This window comes from Convolutriloba macropyga, chromosome 13 (assembly GCF_964194025.1).
Source record: "Convolutriloba macropyga chromosome 13, txConMacr16.3, whole genome shotgun sequence".
NCBI classification, from domain to species: domain Eukaryota; kingdom Metazoa; phylum Xenacoelomorpha; order Acoela; family Convolutidae; genus Convolutriloba; species Convolutriloba macropyga.
The window spans coordinates 18,404,198-18,427,567 of record NC_134480.1 but is presented as its reverse complement, the minus strand read 5'-3'; the positions used below and the strand labels follow the sequence as shown (position 1 = coordinate 18,427,567).

The 23,370-nt window shown below is 35.7% G+C and overlaps 2 protein-coding genes across 2 annotated transcripts in view; both read right to left on the bottom strand.

Moving 5' to 3' along the window:
• Positions 1-23,370, bottom strand: part of LOC142351986 (small ribosomal subunit protein eS25-like) — a 128,917-nt gene that overhangs the window by 83,257 nt on the left and 22,290 nt on the right. The window lies entirely within an intron of this gene.
• On the bottom strand, positions 8,299-23,234 carry LOC142351762 (adipocyte plasma membrane-associated protein-like). The gene is made up of 5 exons (XM_075403909.1): positions 22,998-23,234; positions 22,354-22,619; positions 12,307-12,580; positions 11,619-11,837; positions 8,299-9,182 (listed from the first exon to the last, which is right to left on the bottom strand). The coding sequence occupies exons 1-5, from the start codon at positions 23,227-23,229 to the stop codon at positions 8,869-8,871; spliced, it is 1,305 nt and encodes a 434-aa protein (XP_075260024.1). The 5' UTR covers positions 23,230-23,234; the 3' UTR covers positions 8,299-8,868.

The following is a 23,370-nucleotide window of genomic DNA, read 5'->3' as shown; positions in this document are numbered from 1 at the left end:
AGCCAATTTTTTTCCTCGCTAGTGGTTTTTTGTTCACATGCGGCATTTTGACATTGATTTTCTGTTTTTAATTTTTTCGAAATCTGATTTTTTTCGAAATGGTTTTCCCAATTGACTCATTATCCGTTTCAGGTCTAGTGTTTTGTTTAGGCAATGACAATTCTTTGAATTGTACGTCAGGACTTGTCCTGCTATGTTCTTTTGTTTCGTCGTCTGACGCTCTTTTTCGTTTTACATTTGTTCACACAGCAAAGCTGAAGTCTGAAAATTTTCTGAATGACTTCTTACTCTCACTAACGGCATTTGCGCGCGTTACTTTCTCTCTATCTCTCTCTCTCTCTCTCTCTCTCTCTCTCTCTCTCTCTAGCAAACGATTTTTTTGCGTAATTATATTTTGATCACAAGTGTCTTACCTCACTCAATAAAATGACTTTTGCACTTCAAAATTTGTTTATTTTGAATTAGTTTAAGGTCAAAGGAACTCATATGTGCAATAACGGTCCCTAATCGAAAGGCTTCTGCGCAATGAATTTTAACAAGCTTTAATAATTTATCGCTGAATGTTTTTACATAGCTTTTTGAGCAGCGTCGATAACTTTTTCAACTCTTATCTGTATCTGTTTCTATCTCTATTATACGGCACGTAAGTCTATTCTTTCGCAGTCTTTCCGGCAATCTGCTGGCTATGTTATGCAAATTTTTGTTCGACCATTCTGCGCTAGAAATATATGTTCTAAGCTCTGAGAAGCCTGAGGGCTATAAGTTCAGGGCTATGAGTTCTGAGAAGCCTACGGCAATTAAGAGCTCAGAGTCGGCGCGTTTGCATCTGAGGATGAGCTGAAATTGTTTAAGGATTCCGAGAGCTAATTATAATACATTTAGACCCAAATTATGCTGATTCCTGTGGCATATGAAGATCAAATGTGAAAAATTGAGGCAACAATGATGCCAGAAATTTAACAAATTACAAGCCTACTTCTATTTGCTGTGTCGAAATGAATCTCCAGATTTTAATAGTAAAGCAGTTGGTCCCCATAGTGAATTGTGGTCTTATGTTATTCAGCGGTGGTTTTACAAAATGGAGCAAAAGAACATTTAGCTGTATTTGGGCTTCCGAGAACAAGAATTTTCCAAGCTGCCTTATGGCGTGTGAAGATTTTTCCAAGATGTTTGCTAAACGTTTTCCTCATTTTTAATACACAAAGTACAATTTTTAAAAATAAGTGTGAAAAACTGGTCAAAACGTTTGCGAATTTTGAAATAACAATGCTACCAACTCGAAAATAGTGATTTTGTTCAGTTAAATTGGTGCTTTTTGTTAGCCACGCAAATGGAGACTACAATTTTTAGGCCCCTTGAGTGGTTTGAAACTGTCAGTAGAAAATGAATAAACTGGTTGAGCGCGAGGGCATTAAGTTGGTGAGTTTTTCCTCTTAGAAGTACTAAGCACAAAGTCTACAGTTCATCGAAGCTGCTGAGAAGCTCTTCAGGTGGCAGAAATGGTAGCAATGTGTGATTTTTTCGTGAGGAGGAGGAGGTCGACAACCGTCCACCAACCCCAGCCTTCATCCTTGCTCACTAAGCCTCAGCATATGCCAACTACATCCAAAAAGCCAAACCCGTTACTTGTGGTTGGCCTGAATAAAATCTGCAACAAAATTTAAATGAAAATGAGCACTAAGACACGGCATGGAGCGCTGCATTTCGAACTACTCAATGATAGCTGTGTTCATTTTTTTTCTTTTTTAAGGGAACCGATATCAATTTACTATTTTGACAGCCATTTGATAGCGCAATTTTTCATTGCTTCTGCGCATATTATAGCTGGCTGTTTTAATGCCGCTCCAACATTCACTCACTAGCATAGAAAAGCTTGTAAAGTTTGCTATTGAAGGAATTAGCGCCTCATTAAAAATCAAAATTTTGGAATAATCGAAATTTTGATCCCAATTTTGTGAATAAGGTAATAAAAAGCTGCATCAACTATGCGTATCAACTTTTTTCTATACAACTCATTATTTTGATGAGGAGTGATGACAAACGGATAATTTTTTTTTTCATCGGATTTAGGGTGAAACAGCTCTCCTACAGATAATACTTGAACGTAGTTTGAAGCAATTACTGTAAATGTGTGCGTCCTTTTTTGCCAAATTTTTGACTGACAGTTTTTAATTATTCTCAAATGAAGTTTGTAGCAATTATATTTGTCCTGTCGGTCTTTTTGTATACGATTTTTCGCTTGACCAATTTTTCGCCTGACGCATGAGACTTTTCGTCCTCAAAAACAGGATAAACAGGTAGAACCCAGCGAGCAATTTGTGCTCTTAAAGCCTTTCAGCTCACTAGTATCCAAGCATGCGATTCATAGAAACTGTTTGGGAGACTTATTCGTATGGTGTGAAGGGCGGTTCTTAGAGGTTGACCCCCCCCCCCCACACACACACACACACCTCCCCGCATCAGCCCTCATTCTCACTTCACCCGCGCCACAATCCCCCCTCACCCGCCCCCCACTGTTGCCTCCTCCCCATCCCCCCCCCCCCCCCCAGTGCACCCCCGTTGCGCTCACCTCGCGCGCCTTCAGTTGAGCTAAAGCTAGCCTCACTAAAAAGTGGAGAGCAATTCGCCCGACGTCAGTTGGCTTTGTAAAAGCAGCGTGTCCGAATTGTATTTGTGAGCGCGTGAAATGCAAAGAATATATATAATGGTTGTAAGTGGAAGTTCGCATTGAAGATAAGCAGCAAAATGATCAAACTACGAAATTATTATTTGTTCATATTATATGGCAAAATGTCATGACCGTAAATGATCACGTTTAATTGCTCTTCTCCTCTTCTCCCTTTAATTGACTTTTCGTCCTCAAAAATTGGATAAACAGGTAGCGCCCAGCGGGCATTAAGTACTCTTAGAGCCTTTCAGTTCATTAGCCTTCATTTATGTGGCTCACAATCTGTTTTGGAGTCTTTTACTTATGGTGTGAAGGGAGGTTCTTAGACGTCGAAGACCCCTCCAATGTTGACCCCTCCACTATTCCCCCCTCCCTCCTGCGTTGTTACCAAACACCCCACTGTTTTACCCCATTTCTTGCTACTGACGAAACACCGCTCGCTAAAAACACGCAACTTTATACTATTTTGCACAATTTGTTTACAAGTCTTATGAAAATTTTTGATATTTCAACTCTGTAAGCACTAGGTTTCAAGGAACCTCCTCTAGGTTTTTAATTGCTCTCGCAGAGAAGCAATTTTTGTAAACGTGTGTATCTTCTTTTAATGCATGATTTTCGCTTGACCGTTTTGACTTTTCGAGTGACTTTTACGCCCTTGGCTTATTGCGTTTCGCGTGATCTAAAATTTCCTCTCATGCACAAATTCAAGCAGCTGAAATCAATTGGCGGCAATTTAATAATAAAAGTCAGATGAAAAGTGCGTCAATATTGGTGCCATTTTTCACTTTGAATTTTAATAGTGGTATATGCTCCCCTCTAATGATTATATTTGAAGCCCACTATTGAACTTCTTAATCCCATTTAGACTCCCCCCCAACTGAAGCAGGCAGCAATTGATTAAAGCTAACACGAGTCGTTCGAGTGCAATTTTTCCAACGTTTAGTTGGTTGTGTTAATAATAGATTACTGTATAGTTTCTAGTGGTAAAGAAATGGTTTCAACATTTTAACATCACGAATTTTAGCTTTTTTTTGACAAAACGTAAATTTTTTTTCCAATTTCTTGACATTTCTCCTTATTCAGGCCATTCCAGACCCAGCGGTCAGAAAACCTTCTAAAGGGTTGGATAATAAGTTATTCACAAACTTTTATTGGCTATGGAATAGTTTTTCAACTTTTTAGTGGCCCGAATTCTAGCAATTTTTTTATAAAACTTGCTTTTTCTCAAAAATTTTGAAACTTTCTGTTGTTTATTTAAAAACCTCCTCTGGGGATTTTTGCTGGTCATGGATTATTTTCAACTTATGTTACAATTTTTAGTAATTTTTTTTAATAAAACTTGCAATTTTATTTAACCTTTTTTGACATTTTTTATTTTTTAGGTTTCTTTAGCCTCAAGAGCCAAGGAACTTCCTCTGGGTTTGATAATATGTTACTGCATAGTTCTTAGAGGTGATGAAATGTCCTTCAAGATAATAATATCACGAATTTAAGCAATTTTTTAAAACAATTGAAACTTTTTCATGTTTTTGAACTTTTCCGGAACCAGGGGCCCTCGGACCTCCTGCAAGGTTTGATAATGAGCTGCTGAAAAGTTTCCATAGTTAATGGAATGGTGATCAATGTTTTTTATGTCTATAGTTGTTGTAAGTTTTGGATAAAATTTAATTTTTTTTTCGGAAATTTTATATGTTCCAAGTGTATGGATCTTTATGAGCCTGTCAAACCATTTCACGCTTGAAAAAAAAGATATTTAGTAGTCTCTCGAGATAATGAAATGGTTCTCAAGATATTATTTTCTTGAATTTTAGCAAAATTTTGCACTTGTTTTGAAAATTTTTCAATATTTTTTGTCCTTTTTGAGTTTAACGACCATTACTGTCCAACAAAACTTTTTAGATCTTGGAGATGGAATACTTGACAGATCTTTCGAAAAAACAAAAAATGGATTTGAGTTTTTTACTGCGAGTGTGAAAACTTTTGTTTTGCATTTTTCAATTTTCTACTATATGATTTATTTACTAACAAAGCTAGAAAAATAGAAGTTGCAGAGTCAAATCCCATCATGGAAAATATTCCTATCTCTCTCTTTCTCTCTCTCTCTCTGGCGGTTAGGGTTTCTTTCCTTCTCTTTCTCGTTCACGTTTTATCTCTTTCTCTCTTTTTGTTGATGGCGCACTTCATCTGCTGTTGTGGCGTAATGTCATCATCTCTGATCCACATTAACAATGAGTTAAATTAGAATTTTTTTTTAATAAATAAACTAAAAAGAACTGTTTAGGAAATCAATGCTAATTGCTCTCAAAAGCAACTTGCAGCAAATATAGTAATCCTGTTTGTCTCTTTTTTGCAATTTTTCGCTTGGCCGATTTTTCGTGACCCATTTGACTTTCGTCTTCAGAAACTGGATAAAGAGGTAGCGTCTAGTTTGCATAAAGTTCTTTTAGGTTTTGCATAAAGTTCAGCCAACTAGTCTTCAGGTATGCGATTGTACGCAAACTGTTTTGGAGACCCATACTTATGGTGTGAAGGGCGGTTCTTAGAAATTGATTCCACACCCGCACCCACCCACCGCCCCCATATCAGTCCCCTCAATCCACTTTGCACCCCCGCTGCGCTGCGCCCACTCTGCGCTCACCTTACGCCCATTCAATTAATCTAAAGCTAGAATCACTAAAGCGTGGCTAGCTACTGACAAAGCCAACCGCTCGCCGGTCGCTTGAGAACAATTCACCCGACGTTAGTCGGTTATGCTTGCGCTTTTGTCCTGAAACATTCTGACTTCTTGAGTGACATTCTCACGCTTTAGTTTCTCATTTTTGAATAAGCGTTATTCTAAGTTGTTCTGTTTCTAAAACAAAGTTGGTTGCTAAAAAAAGCTATTGTAAGCAGAAAATCAAAGTCATTGCAACTTAATTAGTGAGATGTTGGACGGCAGTCCTTGAGGTCTGGAGGTCGAATCCCACTGGTGGCGAGTTTTCTGCACCCATAAAAATTTTACGCTAGACAAATATAAAAATTGAAATGCCCCCACCTGTCGTTCGAAAGCATTTCATCTGTCGTCAGTCGGTTTACGATCAAAGTAATTAAATCAAAGTCATTGTAACTTAATTAGTGAGATGTTGGACTGCAGTCCTTGAGGTCTGGAGGTCGAATCCCACTGGTGGCGAGTTTTCTGCACCCATAAAAATTTTACGCTAGACAAATATAAAAATTGAAATGCCCCCGCCTGTCGTTCGAAAGCATTTCATCTGTCGTCAGTCGGTTTACGATCAAAGTAATTAAATCAAAGTCATTGTAACTTAATTAGTGAGATGTTGGACGGCAGTCCTTGAGGTCTGGAGGTCGAATCCCACTGGTGGCGAGTTTTCTGCACCCATAAAAATTTTACGCTAGACAAATATAAAAATTGAAATGCCCCCGCCTGTCGTTCGAAAGCATTTCATCTGTCGTCAGTCGGTTTACGATCAAAGTAATTAAATCAAAGTCATTGTAACTTAATTAGTGAGATGTTGGACGGCAGTCCTTGAGGTCTGGAGGTCGAGTCCCTCTGGTAGCGAGTTTTCTGCACCCATAAAAATTTTATGTTAGACAAATATAAAAATTGAAATGCCCCCGCCTGTCGTTCGAAAGCATTTCATCTATCGTTAGTCGGTTTACAATCAATTAATTGTTAAATAAAATCATAGAAGAAAGATTGGTGGTTTTCTTATGTTCCCGATAAAGAAGTAAATTGATATAAGAAGATTGCCACTAGAGCCAAAATATTTGATTCTATTTCGAAACTAGCTATTTAGCTTAATTGAACTATATTATTAACCGTCCAAGCTTTTTGGAGCTTTTTCATTAGTTACTTAGCTTCAAGATGCGTTTCTAGATAATCCATTTTTTTGGGTGAAACGTGCATGTTTTGAGTGAAAAAATTTCAGTTATTGCGTGTTACCATATTCCCATTTGCAAAGGTATTTTGCAAAGTGAAAACGAAGGAAACGAAACTGAAAAATGAAGTTAAAACGGGATAAAGACAAAGCCCTAATTATAATAATCATCACAATTTTCACTTATTGATGTTACAAGGTTTTTCTCTTTCCCTGTAAACGCGGAGTGAACTCAGCAATCAGCTTTACCGAGTTTTTAGGAACTTGCGTTAATCCTTTTTCAGAAGACCATGGCAACTGAATTCGCGTTTTGTCTGCTATTCAAGTATCTTCTAGCAAAACGCGTTCTATATGGTTGTTGTTGAAAATTAATTTTCTGGAGCTATTGAGTTTGGGCCTGCCCGAGAATTTCTAACTTGAAAGATCTGATACCATTGTTGTTGTAATTTACATTCCAGTTTTTGATTTCCGTCACAAAGCTTAAGTTGCTTATAAAATTTTTTCCAGAATTAAATGTGGCTAGTTAATTTGCCCTACTAAATATGACATCAATATAAGATTAAATGAGCGATTTTTTTGTAATATAAAACAGATAAAATACCAGAAATAAGCAGTCGTTTTTTTGCAATGTAAGAGTTTGTGCGAATGTTACGTTTTCATTGTGATCAATTTGAATGTTCCCACTTTGTTAGGAGCAGGGGTAAAAAGTCATTTGCCATCATTAGTTAGTTACAACGCACTTTAGATTAATGACCTCATGTAAAACGCATCTAAAATAAATTTTTTTAACGATTTGAAGAGGAGCATTGTTATTCTAGTTTGTTTTAGATAAAGCCAATTTGTTGCTCATTCAACTTTTACAGTAGCTGTTTTCAATGTACTTTATTTTTGAGCTGTTCTTAAAATTCGTAGTCTAAATTTTGAGAAGTTTTCACCCCACGCCTACCTTGCCTTCCGCCTCCCCCATCCAATCTATGGTACGATCACTTCATCACACAGCGAAAAGTACAAGTTCGCCTCACCTCCACTCACCAGCTGAATTCGTATTAATTTTAGGTACATCATCTGCTGATTCTTAAAATCAAATGAAAATAACTTTTGAACTCACTCGAGAAAATAACTTTTGAATTCTTTCAAAATTAAGGATGTTATCTAGGTGATATTACTTATAGACCACCCTCAATATATAATTAGAGGGCATTTTTAAAAATATAGTTTGAAAATAGAATTTGAAATAAGAAGTTTGGGTTTTTTTGGAAAGCAAATTTCTTTCTTTGGCCCAAATAATATCTTTTAACAGAGGACCTCTTCAGTCTATGGCGTGGATATTTTTTTGAAGTTTTCTCGATTACTTATGACACATTGGCATCCAGATTAGATTAAACGGCAAGAATGGACATGCCAAATTAATTTTCCAATTATGTTAAGGTAGTTTTATGATATGCGGCTCGGGCAATTTTGAGTCAGATGGGGCGATAAGATCACTTGGGGGCGCTTAAAATGACCTCATGTGAAAAAAGCTATTAACTTGGCGTACTTTTCGGTTAACTATTAGTAGCCGCTTAAAACTGGAAATGAGAGCAATTTATTCACACAAAACGTCAAGGACGGACATAAAAGTCGATCGAAAATTCAAACTGGTTAAACAATTTGCAAAGACAAACTACTACCATCATTGCTTAAAACTTCGTTCGTTTGAGCACAATTAATGAGACGGATCATAACTTTCTAGCAAAATTCATTGTGAAAAAGTACTTCGCGATTTTCAATTCATCGATACCATTACAAAATTAGTACAAAATATTGATATCAAATCTTAGAAAACAATTTACAAAACATCATTCGAAAAGATACCATTAGTTTCACGCAAAATTAAGACTCACATATGTTACACAGTAAGTGCATAATATATCACAGCAAATATCTCTCAAGCACGCAATAGTGTTGTTTATAGTTTGTACACCCTGAGGCAGAAAGCATTCAAGTTGGCCAGTGAAGACGACAAGGGATAACAGTAGCAGGAAATAACTTTCTTACAACTTGACTTAACAAGCCGACGGGAACTGTTGTTTTAATCCCCCCCCCCCCGCTGAGTGAGCATGTAACTTTATCGCCCCATGCACAAGTGCTAAATTTTTTAGTAGTAACGTGCTATATAACAATACGATTTGTTTTTGGAGGGCATAAAAACACTCATGGGTTTAAAGAACAGATCCGACTGATTATAGAATAAAAGATAGATTTGAAACGCTTCCGAAAAGACTTCGGAAGTAGCTTCTCAAAAGCGATAGATCTAGTTTTGCATCAACCAATCAATCAAGATTAAGTTTTCATTTGGTATCTTGATATCCACTTGAACTTGGGGTGGTAGGAGCCAATGTAGAGGTGCCCTTTATAAGGTGCTGCTTCACTGATCTTCTGTGATCCCTGGCCTGAGGGGTCATGCAGGAGCCTGACCAGTTTTCCCTTTGAGTTCACATAGCCGACCAGGCCGTAAGGTGGTACCAGGTTCACTGGATTCATGAGTCGCATTGAGTTGAGGTGTTTCAGCACCAGTCGAACAAAAGGACGTTCGTAGATCATTTCGGATACCGCCGAGAATCGCACCGCTGAGAAGCCAATCCAGAATCCTTTACCTGTAATTACGTCATTTGCTCTGTTTTAACTCCAAATTCACTACTCTGAGAAACAAAATCAGGTAAAAAAAGCGTTCATAGTTGTTTTTATACAGCACCATCATGGCAGACACTTTACTTGGCCCCGTCCCCAACAAAAATTTTATGTTCGAAAGAGTGCTCTCGATCATACATTAGAGAGAGAGAGAGAGAGAGAGAGAGAGAGAGAGAGAGAGCGAGTAAAAACTTTGAATCTAATATACCCATAGCTTCTAGCATTGATCAATCCTCTGGATTCCTCTTGTCCGAGACAGTTTAACCATATATAGTCAAATAAAATGAAGACTGAAGACTTACAAAAATAACACTTTTATATAACCCTTGACACCACGGCTCTTTAGAATGCGTACAACATAGAACTACCTCGTCCAAATCAATGAGACGAAACAAAAAAAGGAGCAAAAAATAGGCAAAACTCAGATTTTTTTTTGAAAATCAGGAGTAAAAAACCCTTTAACTACATAAAATCTGTAACCACAGCACAGCATATAAGCTCAAAGTCTATAAATTAAATTAGGTGAAAAAGGACTAAAAGAGCACTAAAGAACGTCAAGATTCAAAAATTTATTGAAATATTTCAAAAACAATTGGAAAATAAGTAATCAGAAAACTAATGGCTAAAAAGTGCAGCTCAAAAATTCGACAATTTTATAAAAAATAAGGTCAAAGTTATGAAAACCAATTGTATGAATTCAAGCGACTAATTAGATTCACTTTTGCCACGGGAGCAAGCACTAAGACGTCATTAAGTGATAAGACAACAAAATGCATAAAAATACAAGTAATACTCACAAGTTCGCAAATATTTTCTGAAAACAAATGTGTAAAACTTATAAAAACTACTAGCTAAACTTGAAGCATTGTTTAGGTTCATTTATGACTCCTTAATTAGGCTCAAAAATACTTTCATTTAAGCACTTGATGAGACCTGCCCTTAATGACACTAAATTAAGCCAACAAAACAAACGCATACAGGCAAATTTGAAAAAAAAATCACTTTTTTGTGAAAACAATGTGTCTAAGTCAAAGAAACATTTAGCAATGAACTAAAACACTTAATTTGATTCAGTCAGTCCTCATTAGGAACCTGTGGGACATCCCATTAACGCGGCTGGCTGATAAGAAGAAAGAAAAAATAAAAATACGCTTCAAACCCAATTTCGCTCCTTTTACTACACCGGCGTGACTAATATCACAACTCTAATATGACCTCTCATTAAAAAGTGTGAACAGATCTTAATAAAAGCGAGCGCACCAATACAACCCAGATCATTGGATTGAAAAAATCAGAGCATTAATACAATACAATTCTTGAATTGTAATTAGGGCCGCTATAACTTTTGAACTCTTTTAAAATTAAGGATGTCAACGGAGTGACAATAATTACAGACCACCCTATACGTAGAGGACCTATGAATAGATCACCCTATCACTAGATAATTACACGGCATTGAATGAAATCTTTAAAAATATAGTTTGAAAATCAGAATTTGAAATCAGAATTTTGGTTTTTTTGGAAAGCAAACTTTTGTCTTGGCTTGGATATTTTTTAGGTTTTTCTTTTACTTGCCCTGACATTCTTTTATGAATTGCCCTGACATTTTTGCACTGAATCCATTATAGCTGATATGCAAGTTCCTCCAACACTGGCATCCGGATTAGATTAAACGGCAAGCATGGAGATGCCAAAATCATGAGCATATGCCAAATAAATTTTCCAATTATGTTAAGAAAATTTTATTATATGAGTCTAGGACAATTTTGAATCAGATGGGACAATAAGTTCACTTAAAATGACCTTGTCGAAGTTATAGACCAATATATTTTGATTTGTGAAAAAGCTATTAACTTGGCGTACTTTTTGGTTAACTATTAGTAGCCGCTTAAAACTGGAAATGAGAGCAATTTATTCACGCAAAACACAAAACGTCAAGGACGGACATAAAAGTCGATCAAACATTCAAACTGGTTGCATTAAGACAACTACTTAAAACTTCGTCCTTTTGAGCACAATAAATAAAATGAGACGAGGAATTATAACTTTCTAATAGAATTCTTTGTGAAAAAGCACTTCGCGATTTTCAATTCATCGATACCATTACAAAATTAGTACAAAATATTGATATCAAATCTTAGAAAACAATTTACAAAATATTATTCGAAAAGATACCATTAGTTTCACACAGAAATTAAGACTCAAGTATGCTACACAGTAAAGTGCATAATATAGCATAGGTAGTTTGCCACAGTTTTAAGATCCCTGCTGTCTGGAATAAAATTCAATTTGTGTTGGGCTTTATTTCCAGCCATGCCTTATTTTCGGCTATTTTTTAACACCCACGAATTACGAGGTAAACTCCTACTCCCACTACTGCCAAGTTATCAAATTTCTCTAACCGTCAGTCCTGATGTTGTCTGGATATCCAGGCAGTCCGTCTGCGAACACAGTGTACTCTCCAGTGTGTTTGTTCACTCTCAACAGTCTTGCCTTTGCCAACTCGCTAACAATTAAGTAGTCGGGATCCAAACTGTCCGTGCTAATTCCGTTGGGAAAACAAATTCCAGATAGTATCAACGAGTGCTCCAGACTCTTCCTGTCCAGTTTTATTATTCCACCTGAGAATAGAGACCATTTTGTCAGCAAATTATTTTGACCTCTTCAGCTACCTCTAATCGGCATTCACGGATCTTTGCAAGCAATTCTTGGTTCTGCGTCTTACCATGCTAAATTATCCTTGATCTTGTATCTTATACTTTTCCATTTTCTTTGTTGCCTAACTTGAGTTATTTGGTGCGGTGAAAAACTGCACATGTAGAGGCTTTAATTACGTTTTTTGAACATTTTGGAAATAAAGACGAGCCTTCAAATATCGAGCCCCTCCCCCCATCCCCAACACCCGCATAAATCCAATGAAGTACTAATGGAACTAATGGAACTAATGGAACTCCCAAATCAAGTAAATAGCAACTTATGTATTAAGATAGGAAGTGAAATTCAGTATCAAATGAGTCCAATTGCGACGCGTAAAACTCAACAGTCGTACCGTAATGAAGCCGTCCTCGAAAATAATCTCAGGCAACCAACCTGAGCAGTCTGGCTCTAAGAAGGCATTGACGAATTCCTCCCGCTGGTAGACAGCGCTGGAGTGAGTGATGTAAATCGCATCCTCGTGCACTTGCAGACTGTTAAGGAACTTGAAGGTGGAATTCATGAGGTCGAAATCGTTGTCGTCGTGTCTGGGGAATAGGCGAGTCTGTTTCTTCGTCTCCAAGTTGACTGAGAAAAGACCATGATATGAGTCAGCGAATATTATGCTTCTGTTGTTCACCATCTCAATTCCAAGAGGTCGACCACAATGCTGAAAATGCGTTCAAATCAATTAATTTAAATACAGTCCCATCCAGAGGTTAGCCAGTAGAACCAATAAGGAGACTCGCTAATAAGCGATGGCAAATAATGTTCCGACCCCGCCCACCCAAAATATTGTCTCGATGGTTTACCAAATGAAGCAGAGATAAACTGCCTCTGTAAAAGGCAGTTCAGATTTTCGCTTGTTAGTTTTTTGATAGTTTCTTAAAAAGGATAACCGACCATACAAAAAAGCCGTCCATAACAATGAGATCAATTTTTTTATTTCAGTAAAATGAACACTAGAACAAATAGCAAAACAGACAAGAAATCACATCTAATGCTAATTAGCAACTCATAAATAGAAAAAAAAACTTTTTGTCACGTGAAATGTTTTTACCGAAAAAAATTGAGTGGAAAGTGAGCACAAAGTGAGCACAGAAGTAAAAAAAAATCTCTGCAATCACTCAGAAATCTAAATTCAGAATGCAAAATCATCTAAAATCAGATCAAATTCAAATAGAGTAGACCAAAGTTATATAATCACTATTTAAGTCACGATTGCAGTAATTCATGTCTAACCATGGAACTTAAAAAATATCAATGATCCTAAACAAAAACCCCAATTTCTTTGAAAACTTTTAGTGCTGACAAAATACAACCTCACAGCAAACTACGGAGCAAAAACAAACTGTCAGTCATTAAATTTATAAGCTATAAAACTTCAGCCACTCCACAAGCTAAATCTACGGAGCAATAGGATTGAGTATGAAGCAGCTGTGACATTTCAATAATGCTAATTTATGAGTCGACAATACAATATTAAAAGAACTTTTTCCGAAATTTTATTATTTTTGAATCAAAAATTAAAACCCTTTCGTTGGCGAATGAACACATTCAGACCCCTCAAATGTGCCTCCTGAGAAAACCCACAGGACTTATCAGCAATCAAAAATTTGATAAGAACAATTGAAAAGAACCAAGTTAAAGAAAAGAAATTGAAAAACAAACTATTGACAAAACTCATAATTTCACGTAAATGGCGTCATTTTCGAAGCAATGATAAGCCATCAATTGAAAACAAATTTTTATTTAGGTATACTCAGTTTTCAATGATGAAACTTAACTAAAACGAGATCGGAGGGCAACAAAAATAAAAACCCACAGAACTCAAAATTCTTTTGTACTTATTCAAAAAGTGTCAGTCATTAAATTTCTAAGCTATAAAAACTTCAGCCACTCAAAAGCTTTTCCTATGCCACTTCTGCAACTAGATCTGCCATTACTCAGACTGTATCAAACCTTCAGAAAAAACAATCTACAGCAACTCAAAAATTTTACAAAATTGTTACTAAAAAATAGACTCGGAGAAATCGAAATTAATAACCGTAAATGAGCGACATCATGTGGCATTATTATATCTCATAACATGAAAGAGAGCTCTCAGCATTGGGACTTATTAACAAAACAATATATGAACAGAAATGCCCAAAACACGTTGTCAAAGTAAACAAAATCATTTATTGCCCACAAACCAACTCAAACAACGGCATCAATGCACCACTAGGACGAACGTGGCATTTGCTAGACTCAATGGATCACTTCGTTTAACTTCGAGAGATTATTAAAAAACAAAACAATGAAGGCGCAAAATTTTTATATGTTTATTATTATTCAAAATGATCTTATAAACTTTCATTAACCTTGGTTTTTAAATGGACAAATATAGGAGCTTTGATTATGTTTCCTTGAAAGACAATAGGTCTGGTAAGCGATTCGAATAATTGATAGGTCCAAATATAAACGACAAAATTTAATACAAAAAGAAACAGATGAGTGGAAAACCAAATATTTAAGAAACTCACCAAATTTCCACAAGATTAAAGGCCGTCTTTTTTATCTATGACTAGCCATCAATTGAAAGCAAAGTTTAGATTCAGATATAACCTTTGAACAATTTAATAAATGAGGTTGATCGGCACGACAACAAAAACCAAACATAACCGACTAAACGTCGGAAGAATTGCTCTTGAACGACTAGTGGGAGCTCTAATCAATTGCAGCCTGCTTCAGTCGGTGGGGGGGGGGGGGGGGCGGAGGAGGGGGAACCTAAATGGGACTAAGAATTTCTATAATGGGCTTCAAATAACCACATTAGAGGTTAACATATACCACTATTTCGGCGCACTTTTCATTTGACTTTTAGTATTAAATTGCCGCCAATTGAGTTCAGCAGCATAAAATTGTGATTGAGAGGGAATTTTAGACCACGCGAAATGCAAAAAGTCAAGGGCGTAAAAGTCACTCGAAAAGTCAAAATTGTCAAGCAAAAATTTTGCATAAAAAACATAGCCGGTAGAATACCGGAAACGACTCGAATCGTCGTGCATTATAATCTCTAACCTAACCATACGAAATCAGAACATCAAAATAGACAAGAAAAAAAAACAAAAGTAGCCCAACAAACCACTTTAAAGTGTTTTAAAAACGCCGACAATTTTTTAGGTGCGGGGGGGAGCTAGGTGGGGTGGGTGGGTAGATAGGTTATTTATATATATATATATATATATATAGGAGGGGTAGTTTGGGGGTAGGGGTAGGTGGGGGGGGGGGGGTAAGTTGGGGCGGGAGGGGGGTGGGTAGGTAGGTGGTGGGGGGTAGGTAGGTGGGTAGATAGGTTGGGGAGGTGGGTAAAGCTGGGGTAGTTTTTTTTTTGGGGGGGGGGCAGGTGAGGGTAACTAGGTGAAATGAGGGGGTAGTTTAGATAATTAGGGTGACTTATATATGAACAAAAAATCTCAAAATGACCTCTTCACCTTGAACATTACTAGCAGTTCCTAATTACTATATATTACAAACAAAGCTACTGTTAAAGTCCAATGTTCGAAAACAGAAGTCAACAATCAAAAACGGAGGTAAATGCTCGAACAGAAACAAGTCAAAATTCAAGTCATGAACAAACTTGCTTTCTGCCAAAAAACCTGTAGAACCTCAATAGTCCTCTTCGGGTCGTAACAAAAGACACACACGTTTACAATAATTGCTATGAACTACGTTAAAGAGCAATTAATAAGGTGCAGAACTCAAATTTAGCTTTTTTAAAACAATTTGTGTCCAGTTAAAAAAACCACAAGGATTTACCTCTAACCATTGAGGAGCTCCCTTTATTCCAACAATGAAATCAATGAGACATTTCAGTACTCACAATGTCACTAAACTACAGAAGAAAAAACATTTCAATAATTTAAGTTCCTACAAAAACAAATAGTTTTAGAAATATCAATGTCATAAAATATCAACTGTGAACTTCATTTAACTTCAATTAGGCTTCTTGAGAACTCCAGTGAGACCTGATATAATTCAGAATAATTATCAATAAAACACAAAACAAGAAAATTAGAAAAATATATACGAAAACTTTCTTGTTAAAGTCAAAAAAGCATTAGTTGCCGCATACCAATTCAGATAATAGCAAGTACTCAGCATCAAAATAAAAGCATCGTATTCAACGCCAGAAAGTCGTGAGAAAAGCTAAAACAGAAATCAAAAGGCCGCAAAAAACAAAAAATGGCTCTAAAAAGCAGAAAATCTAGATCCAAAACCGAAATTGTTCTAATATTCTAAACCAGGATGGACAAAATTAGCCGCAATAATACTTCAGGGCTGCTCAAAACAGGTAAATATTGAAGATGTTAACATAATTGTGCAAAAATTAACAGAATTTTTGGTTTTAAAAGTCAAAAATGTGAACAAAATCAATGTGACAAGTAAAATGTTCACAAAAAGTTTAAACCTCGATAACAGTTTGAAAAAGACAAAATTTCTAAAAAGTTCACATTCTACGCTGAACGGACTTTATCGTGATACCATTCACAACTCTTTACGACAAATATCAACCAACCAAAATTGACTGAACAAAAAAAAAACAGTTGGGCATATAGTTCTTCCCAAGTGGGGTCCGAACAACAAGTTCGAGTCAACTGGAAACTGACAAACTCTAATATTACATTTGTGGAGATTTCTATTAGGATGGCACCTAAATTTTGCCAAGGGGCTTTGTTAGGGGGTTTTGTGGACAACAATGACAATACCTGGTCACATTTTCTCACTTTATTTCTCATCGGGAAAAATCGATACGTTAACCGTCGACAACAGTGACTAACATTGCATAAAATTCGTCACTCGTTTTCACGGATAACAAGTTTCTCAAGGAAGGTAATAAACTTCCACATAAAATAAACAAAATTTAATACTTACAACTAATTAGTTAAAGACTCAATTAGGAAATTAAATCTTCTTAAGCGCGTTGATATGGATAGCAAATATGCTGTGTCTTCTAATCAGCGTCTTCTTATCAGCAAGTAGTATTGAGTGGTGTTTTTACGCAATTGATCATCAATTAGAATTGACAGAATAGTAACAGATTGTGGAATAACTTGTTAAAATAGGCATTGCGGATCATTACGACGCAAAACTTGCACGAAAACAAGCAAACTTGCTCGAATTTGTCGGTTTTTTACGGCCCATGCTTTAAGACTAGAGTAATAAGCGAGCGTGGAAAACAGTGAGAGTGAGGCGAATTGAGTTCAAATTTGAGAAAATTTGGAAATATCCCTCACAGTGGTCTACATTTTGTGTTTTTGAGCTATCGTCGAACGATTTTTAGTTAGACAAAAGTGCTTCATTTTATTAATCGCGGATTAAAAATGGCAAATAGCTGGTTTGAACGTGCCCATAATATGGTCATTAACAAAATTTTGCTTCTGAACTATGTACTCGATCATTGGTAATAAAATCGAGAACTTTAGCTGCAGGCTAACTGAATGAAGAAAAGACCGTAGAAAGCAGTGACAAAAATCGTGGACAAATATGGCGAGGTATTGTTAAATTTGCCTACGATTTAGAAAAGGCCAAATGTACTTTTTCGATATAATGTAATAGTTACAAATGTTCTGTGATGAAGCGAATAGAACTATTTGCTGTCACTGTTGTTTATAAAAACTTACAAATCTAATAATTTTAAAACGTGTCGTGAATAATGGTCAAAATTTTCGAGCCGATGACCATATCGTGTGCGTTGTTTTGCTGCGTAATTTCTATTAAAATTAATTTTAAAAATCGTTGCAAATGTTTGATCAAAACTTACTCCTGTAGAAAGATTTTCTATTTTGAAATATTTGTGTATTCGGAATCAAAACATCAGGGACACCAAGAAAAATTGGAAACAAAATTCTGACACAATTAAGATATAAAAAATTAGATCAGAGAGGACTTAAACTGTGAGAACTCGTTTTCTACTCTAAAGAAAGTTACTGTTGAAGACTGAAAACCGACAAAACAGTAGCAAACACTGAAAGATAACCATTTTAGCCAACATAAAAAAATTGAAATAGCAAGTAATTTGCAGGATCTCAAGCAACGATACATGGTTAGTTGAAAAGTCACCAACACCAAATGAAAATCTCAAGTTTCTGAAGAACTTAAAAAAACAGATGCCAAAATGTAAACATACACATTTTCCAAACCATACATTTCTAAAACATTTGAATAGGTAGCATTCTTGTAACAATGTGAGGCTGACAATTGTACCCAATTTTTCAAATTGTCAATACTAAAGTGATTTAAAAAAATAAGAACTACTTTGGAGGAGTCGCAGGATATGAAAGTCAGCATGATTTTGTCTTTGGATCTTGCAGGTTTGGTCTCAGCCACACCAAGAATCGCCGCAAAGAAAGACCAACTAGGTGCTTAATAAAACTTTCGCTGATTTTTTAACATTTTCATTCTCATTGCACAATAAAACAAGGAGGCTCGGTAATGTGCGTACGCACAATGTTCCGACCCCGCTCATCCACGTTCTGAACTTAATCGGCTACCAAATGATGAAGACATCAGAAACATAGATATCGTTCAATAAACAACCAATGGAATATAATAATGCCACGCTAGCGCGCCGATGAGTTTTCGATAATAGAACTACTAAAAAGGACCATTAAAAAATCAAAAACCAAACATTATTTACGACCAAAACTCGATATCTACAATAAAAAAAATCATAACAAAATTAAACTCGCGTCAGATAAAATCTAAACAAAACAGTTTAACCTATACTTCATTAGAAAAAAAATGGGACCAGTTCTCAATGCGACTGGTTAACAGGTCGACAAAAAAGTGAAAAAAATAGCAAAAAAGGTGCAAAGTTATAAAATACGTTTCATTCAAAGTTTCTATTTTTGAAAACAATTAACTTCACAGTTATTAATGTCAAAACAATTAACTTCACAGTTATTAATGTCATTAGATATTACCTGAAATCATTGAAATTTTCATTTATATCTCCGTAGGAAGCAATTGAGACAAACCAAAATCCAATCTTCAATCGCGCAATTGCCAAAAGGACTTACGATTATTGTTATGAACCAAAAAGAAAACAAAAATCCTCTAAAATGTACAAATATATAAAAAATCTCAAACTTTTTATGAAGTCTCGGAGTAAAAGTAGTAAAAAAAGCCGAGGAAAGAAAGTTTGCATCTAAAACTGTTACAAGGTTTAAATTAAAGCTCACTGCAAACGGGTGTTTACCAAGACTGAACTACACTTTGACCAAAAAACTTTTAAAAAATGACAAAGCTCATAACCCAAATTTGTTGTGGAAAAAAATATTTCCAGAAGTCATAACAGGCTTAAGACTTCAAAAAAAAGCGATGGATTAAGTTGCAACACCTCAGGAATCCAATTGGGCCTATTAATAATGAGACCACGCCATGACCCCACAAAATAACAAAGACAACAAACACACAAAGAAGCCACAACTTCAAACAATTTTACATCACACTATTCAAGGCACTATTTTTATAAGACGTTACCCGCAAGAACAGTAAATCATTTTTTCTATTCGTCCCAATATCAGCGAGCCTTCCCTGAAAAAGGACAATGTAGACACGACAACAAAAAAAACCTCGAAAACTGAACAGTATATAAATCTCAAAAACTTTTTTGAAAATAAATGGTCGAAGCAATCAGTCACAACGTATAACAAAACGCAATAAAAGTGGATGAATCATCAAACGTAATTGAGACTTATAATCAGTGAGATTGAGTTACGTGGTGACCAAATTGAAAGCAAGAGACAGTTGAAAAAAAATTGTTTTAAAAAATTTAATTTGAAAGTCATTAAAAACAGCTATAAACTGAAATCTTTTTCTAGGTTGAATTATGCGCCCTGGGGAAGCAATTGAGACCTATCGTTATCAGGTATGTGTCAGACAGCAACAAAAAGAAAAACAGGAACAAACAACAAAATATCCACAAAATTTTGCGAGATAACTTGGTCTCAGCCCAAAAAGCATAAACTATTCAACAAAAACAATTAATATATACAGATACGCATTTTCCAACGCTGTTCAAAGTTCCTAATCGGCTTTCTTTCAATTATATTTGCCAACAATGTGATAATTCGAGAAAGAAACGAAATGGACACAAAAAATGCAATAAAGCTCAAAAATGAAAATGAAAAAAATTATTTGAAAACGAGTAGTATCAAAACAAGGAAAACATTAGTTGAATAGAAGACCATTCCCAACAATAAAGTATTACTCAAACGGAATTGGTTTTTGCCTGTTTTTACTGAGGCTGCGCCCGAATTTGAGAGAAATAAGATAAAATAGTGGCAAAGTTCAAAAACTCACCGATTTTTTCTTAAATCAAATATATTCAAAGTCATAAGAGACATTAGATAACAACAGAAAGAAATGTCTAGGTTCAGCTATACATCCTAAAAATTTTACTGCATCTTTGATTGGAGACACTTAGTCGTTGGGCTACAAAAAGTATAACAAATGAAAGCAAAACTCAAGGAAAACAATTGGTCAAAGCCACAAAAACCACAAAAAACTCTTAAACCATATTATAATTTCGTTGGACATCTTTTTTGCAAATAGTAGCTGTAATTAATTGAGCCTTGATTTGAGATTCTTGTCAGTAATTTAAAAAAACATTTACATAGCTGAAATGCTTTGAAAAAAAAGTCGCACCCCATTTAAATCTAAGAAATTTATTATCGTAAGGATCCACGGTGGGAGCAAGATCAGCCCAGATATTGCTGCGCATCTAACAAAACATTCGATTGTTCAAATGATTGCGAAATAGATGAATTTTTACACAAAATTTTCAGTATGTCGAAAAATAAATAATGCTTGTTTTGTAATTATCGAGTTTAAATTTGCTAAAAGCTTGCAAAATTATAATCCAGAAGACTCATAAAGTCAGCGGGATTACAACTAGCTCCTTTCTGAGCTTAAGAAGATTTCGACCGCAGTTTTAAGGTGTTTAATTCCAGCAAATTTAAAGCAAGTGGGCAAAAAAGCAATTGTGGTCCTATTTTTCTCGAAAAGTCTGATTTTTGAAAAATTCAGCATAAATTCTAGCCAAAAAAACTCGGATCGAACAACTCAGAAACCCTCTTTTATCTTTAGAGAGGAAATAAAAAGCAGTACAGTTAACAAATTTTACATTTTTTAAGCAAAATTGATGACAAAAATTTGGTCAAAATACTGAAAATGTGAATAAAAACAGCAATTATTCACAAAAATTTAAACCTCGATAACTCCCTATAAAAAGCGAAAAATGAAAAAATCTTTTTAATTCCTTTTTCTACGCTGGACTGGCTTTCTAATGATAACACTCACAACTCTCTACGATGATTATATCGATCGGCCAAAATTGACTGAACAAAAAACCCATTTGAGTATATAGTTCCTCCCTCCCCACTAAAGTGGGGGTTGGAACAATGAAGCAAGCAACTTCATCACAGGTGCAGAAAGATTGGTTTAGTAAACTAACTTTTGGTATAATCATAACCTTACAACTATGTAAATATGATTAGACCAGCTAAATAAAAGGTTAATGAGTTCTATAACAAAACAATAGAGCTCCAAGATACTTCAATGACTTTGCCATCCTTCAACAAGAGTACTCTCAGACGAGTAAAAAATAATTGGCAATTTTTACATCGGTACTTGATGACTCTAGATTAGAGTAAAATTTATATCGTGAACTTCAACATTTGTGGAGACATATTGCCAACGTGCGCTGTTCTATTTAAATTTTTGTAGGGTTTGTGTTTCCAAACTCTTCATCCCGGGTAAAATCAATAAGAGTTGTACCTTTGTGCAATTACTTGACGGCTGAACATTTCCATAAAATGTCCCCAAAATTCCTAAGTTCACATATTTTAAACCTAAAATTTAAAATTGGATTTATTTTCTACCCCCACTTAATTAATACAGCTTTCAATAATTCTCGGGTTAGCAACTTAGCTCTGTCCGACCGTTTTCACGAGAGTTTCCTGTGTTCCTCAGAAAGACAAAAAAAATAGTTTTGAGAACTCATTGTTTAGCTTATTCGAATAGATTTACTGACTCTTTGATTGGTGTGGCGCATCGTTTTAACTCTGCCCGTATCAATTCGTACATGCGGAAGAACTTTGTAACTATTTACTTAAAATTGCCATTTAAAATCAAAGCTTGAAAGGATTTCTAATGATATCACCCACAGCTTCCTACTAATGTTAACGTTTAATAACTGAAGTTTTCTGCAAATTTGCTTTATGTAAAGTAGTTACTATACTACGCAATACTGAAGACATTAAGTGTTGGACCAGAACTATGAAGTAAAAATATCGATGGGTCGAAATTGTCAAAAATCGATTGGACAAAAATACGAGTTTACACTATAGGTTCTCTCCCCAGCTGACATTTTGATATTACTGCAACTGTTCTAACCTTCTCAGAGACAGGTGTGTCACATCTACTGTACAGAACAGTCGGTGGCTCTGATTGGTTATTCGGATTGAGCATGAGAACTTTTCCATCTGCACAGGTAGTAATCAGATAGTCTCCGTAGAAGGCAAAGCTCTCGGGCCCACTCACTACATTCTCAAACAAATGATCCACAAACATTAGCTCGAAGTTCTCTCCCGCTGCAGAAGTTGGAGGAGAGGACTCGTCTTTTTTCGTTGACTTTGATGACGTAGTAGTTTTCTCGACATCTTTCACATCATACATCTCATTATAAATCTTGATTTTAAAAAAATGAGAGAACAAAGATCCATTATTGGTGGTTCACAATCAAAAATCTCGAGCTAATCAGCTTAAAGTAATGTAAAGCCTAAAATGGGCCATTTTTCCAGCACTATTTTAAGAATGCCCTAATGTGAGATCACTAGTAAATTAAAAACAGCATGCTGACTAATTGCGGCTATCATTAGCTTTAGACTCCGTCTTAGAAGGGTTATTGAGTTTACAAGGAGTAAAATCAATTCTTTTTATTCATGTTTACATCCCATAAGATTACAAATGATTTTTGGTTTCAATTAGAGAACTAAGAAACTCAATCCCATTACTTTCCTTGATTAAAAATGAGATGCCTGATAGATTGATTGGAGAGATTTGGAATGGAGATTCGCATAACCAAAAGCCATCAGTGAAGAACAACACAACAAACAGGATCACCACCAGTAGAACATTCAACACAGTCCTCTTGATTGCTTTCCACAGGTGATACTTGAACCCTCTGTTACCTTCGGAGGATGACTCACTTGGTGGTTTGATTCTGGCAGACACAATGTGTTTCCTGGGCGCAGCCCGGGCACTTTTCATAACTCACAACTGAAGAACAGCACGTTTTTGCATTGATTTGTTACTGAGAGACCAATAGTGTTGTTGTCAAACCAATAACGAGAAAGCCTTTACTGATTTGACCTCACGTTTCAAGGAAAGTAGAGAAAAAATGTGTCGCTT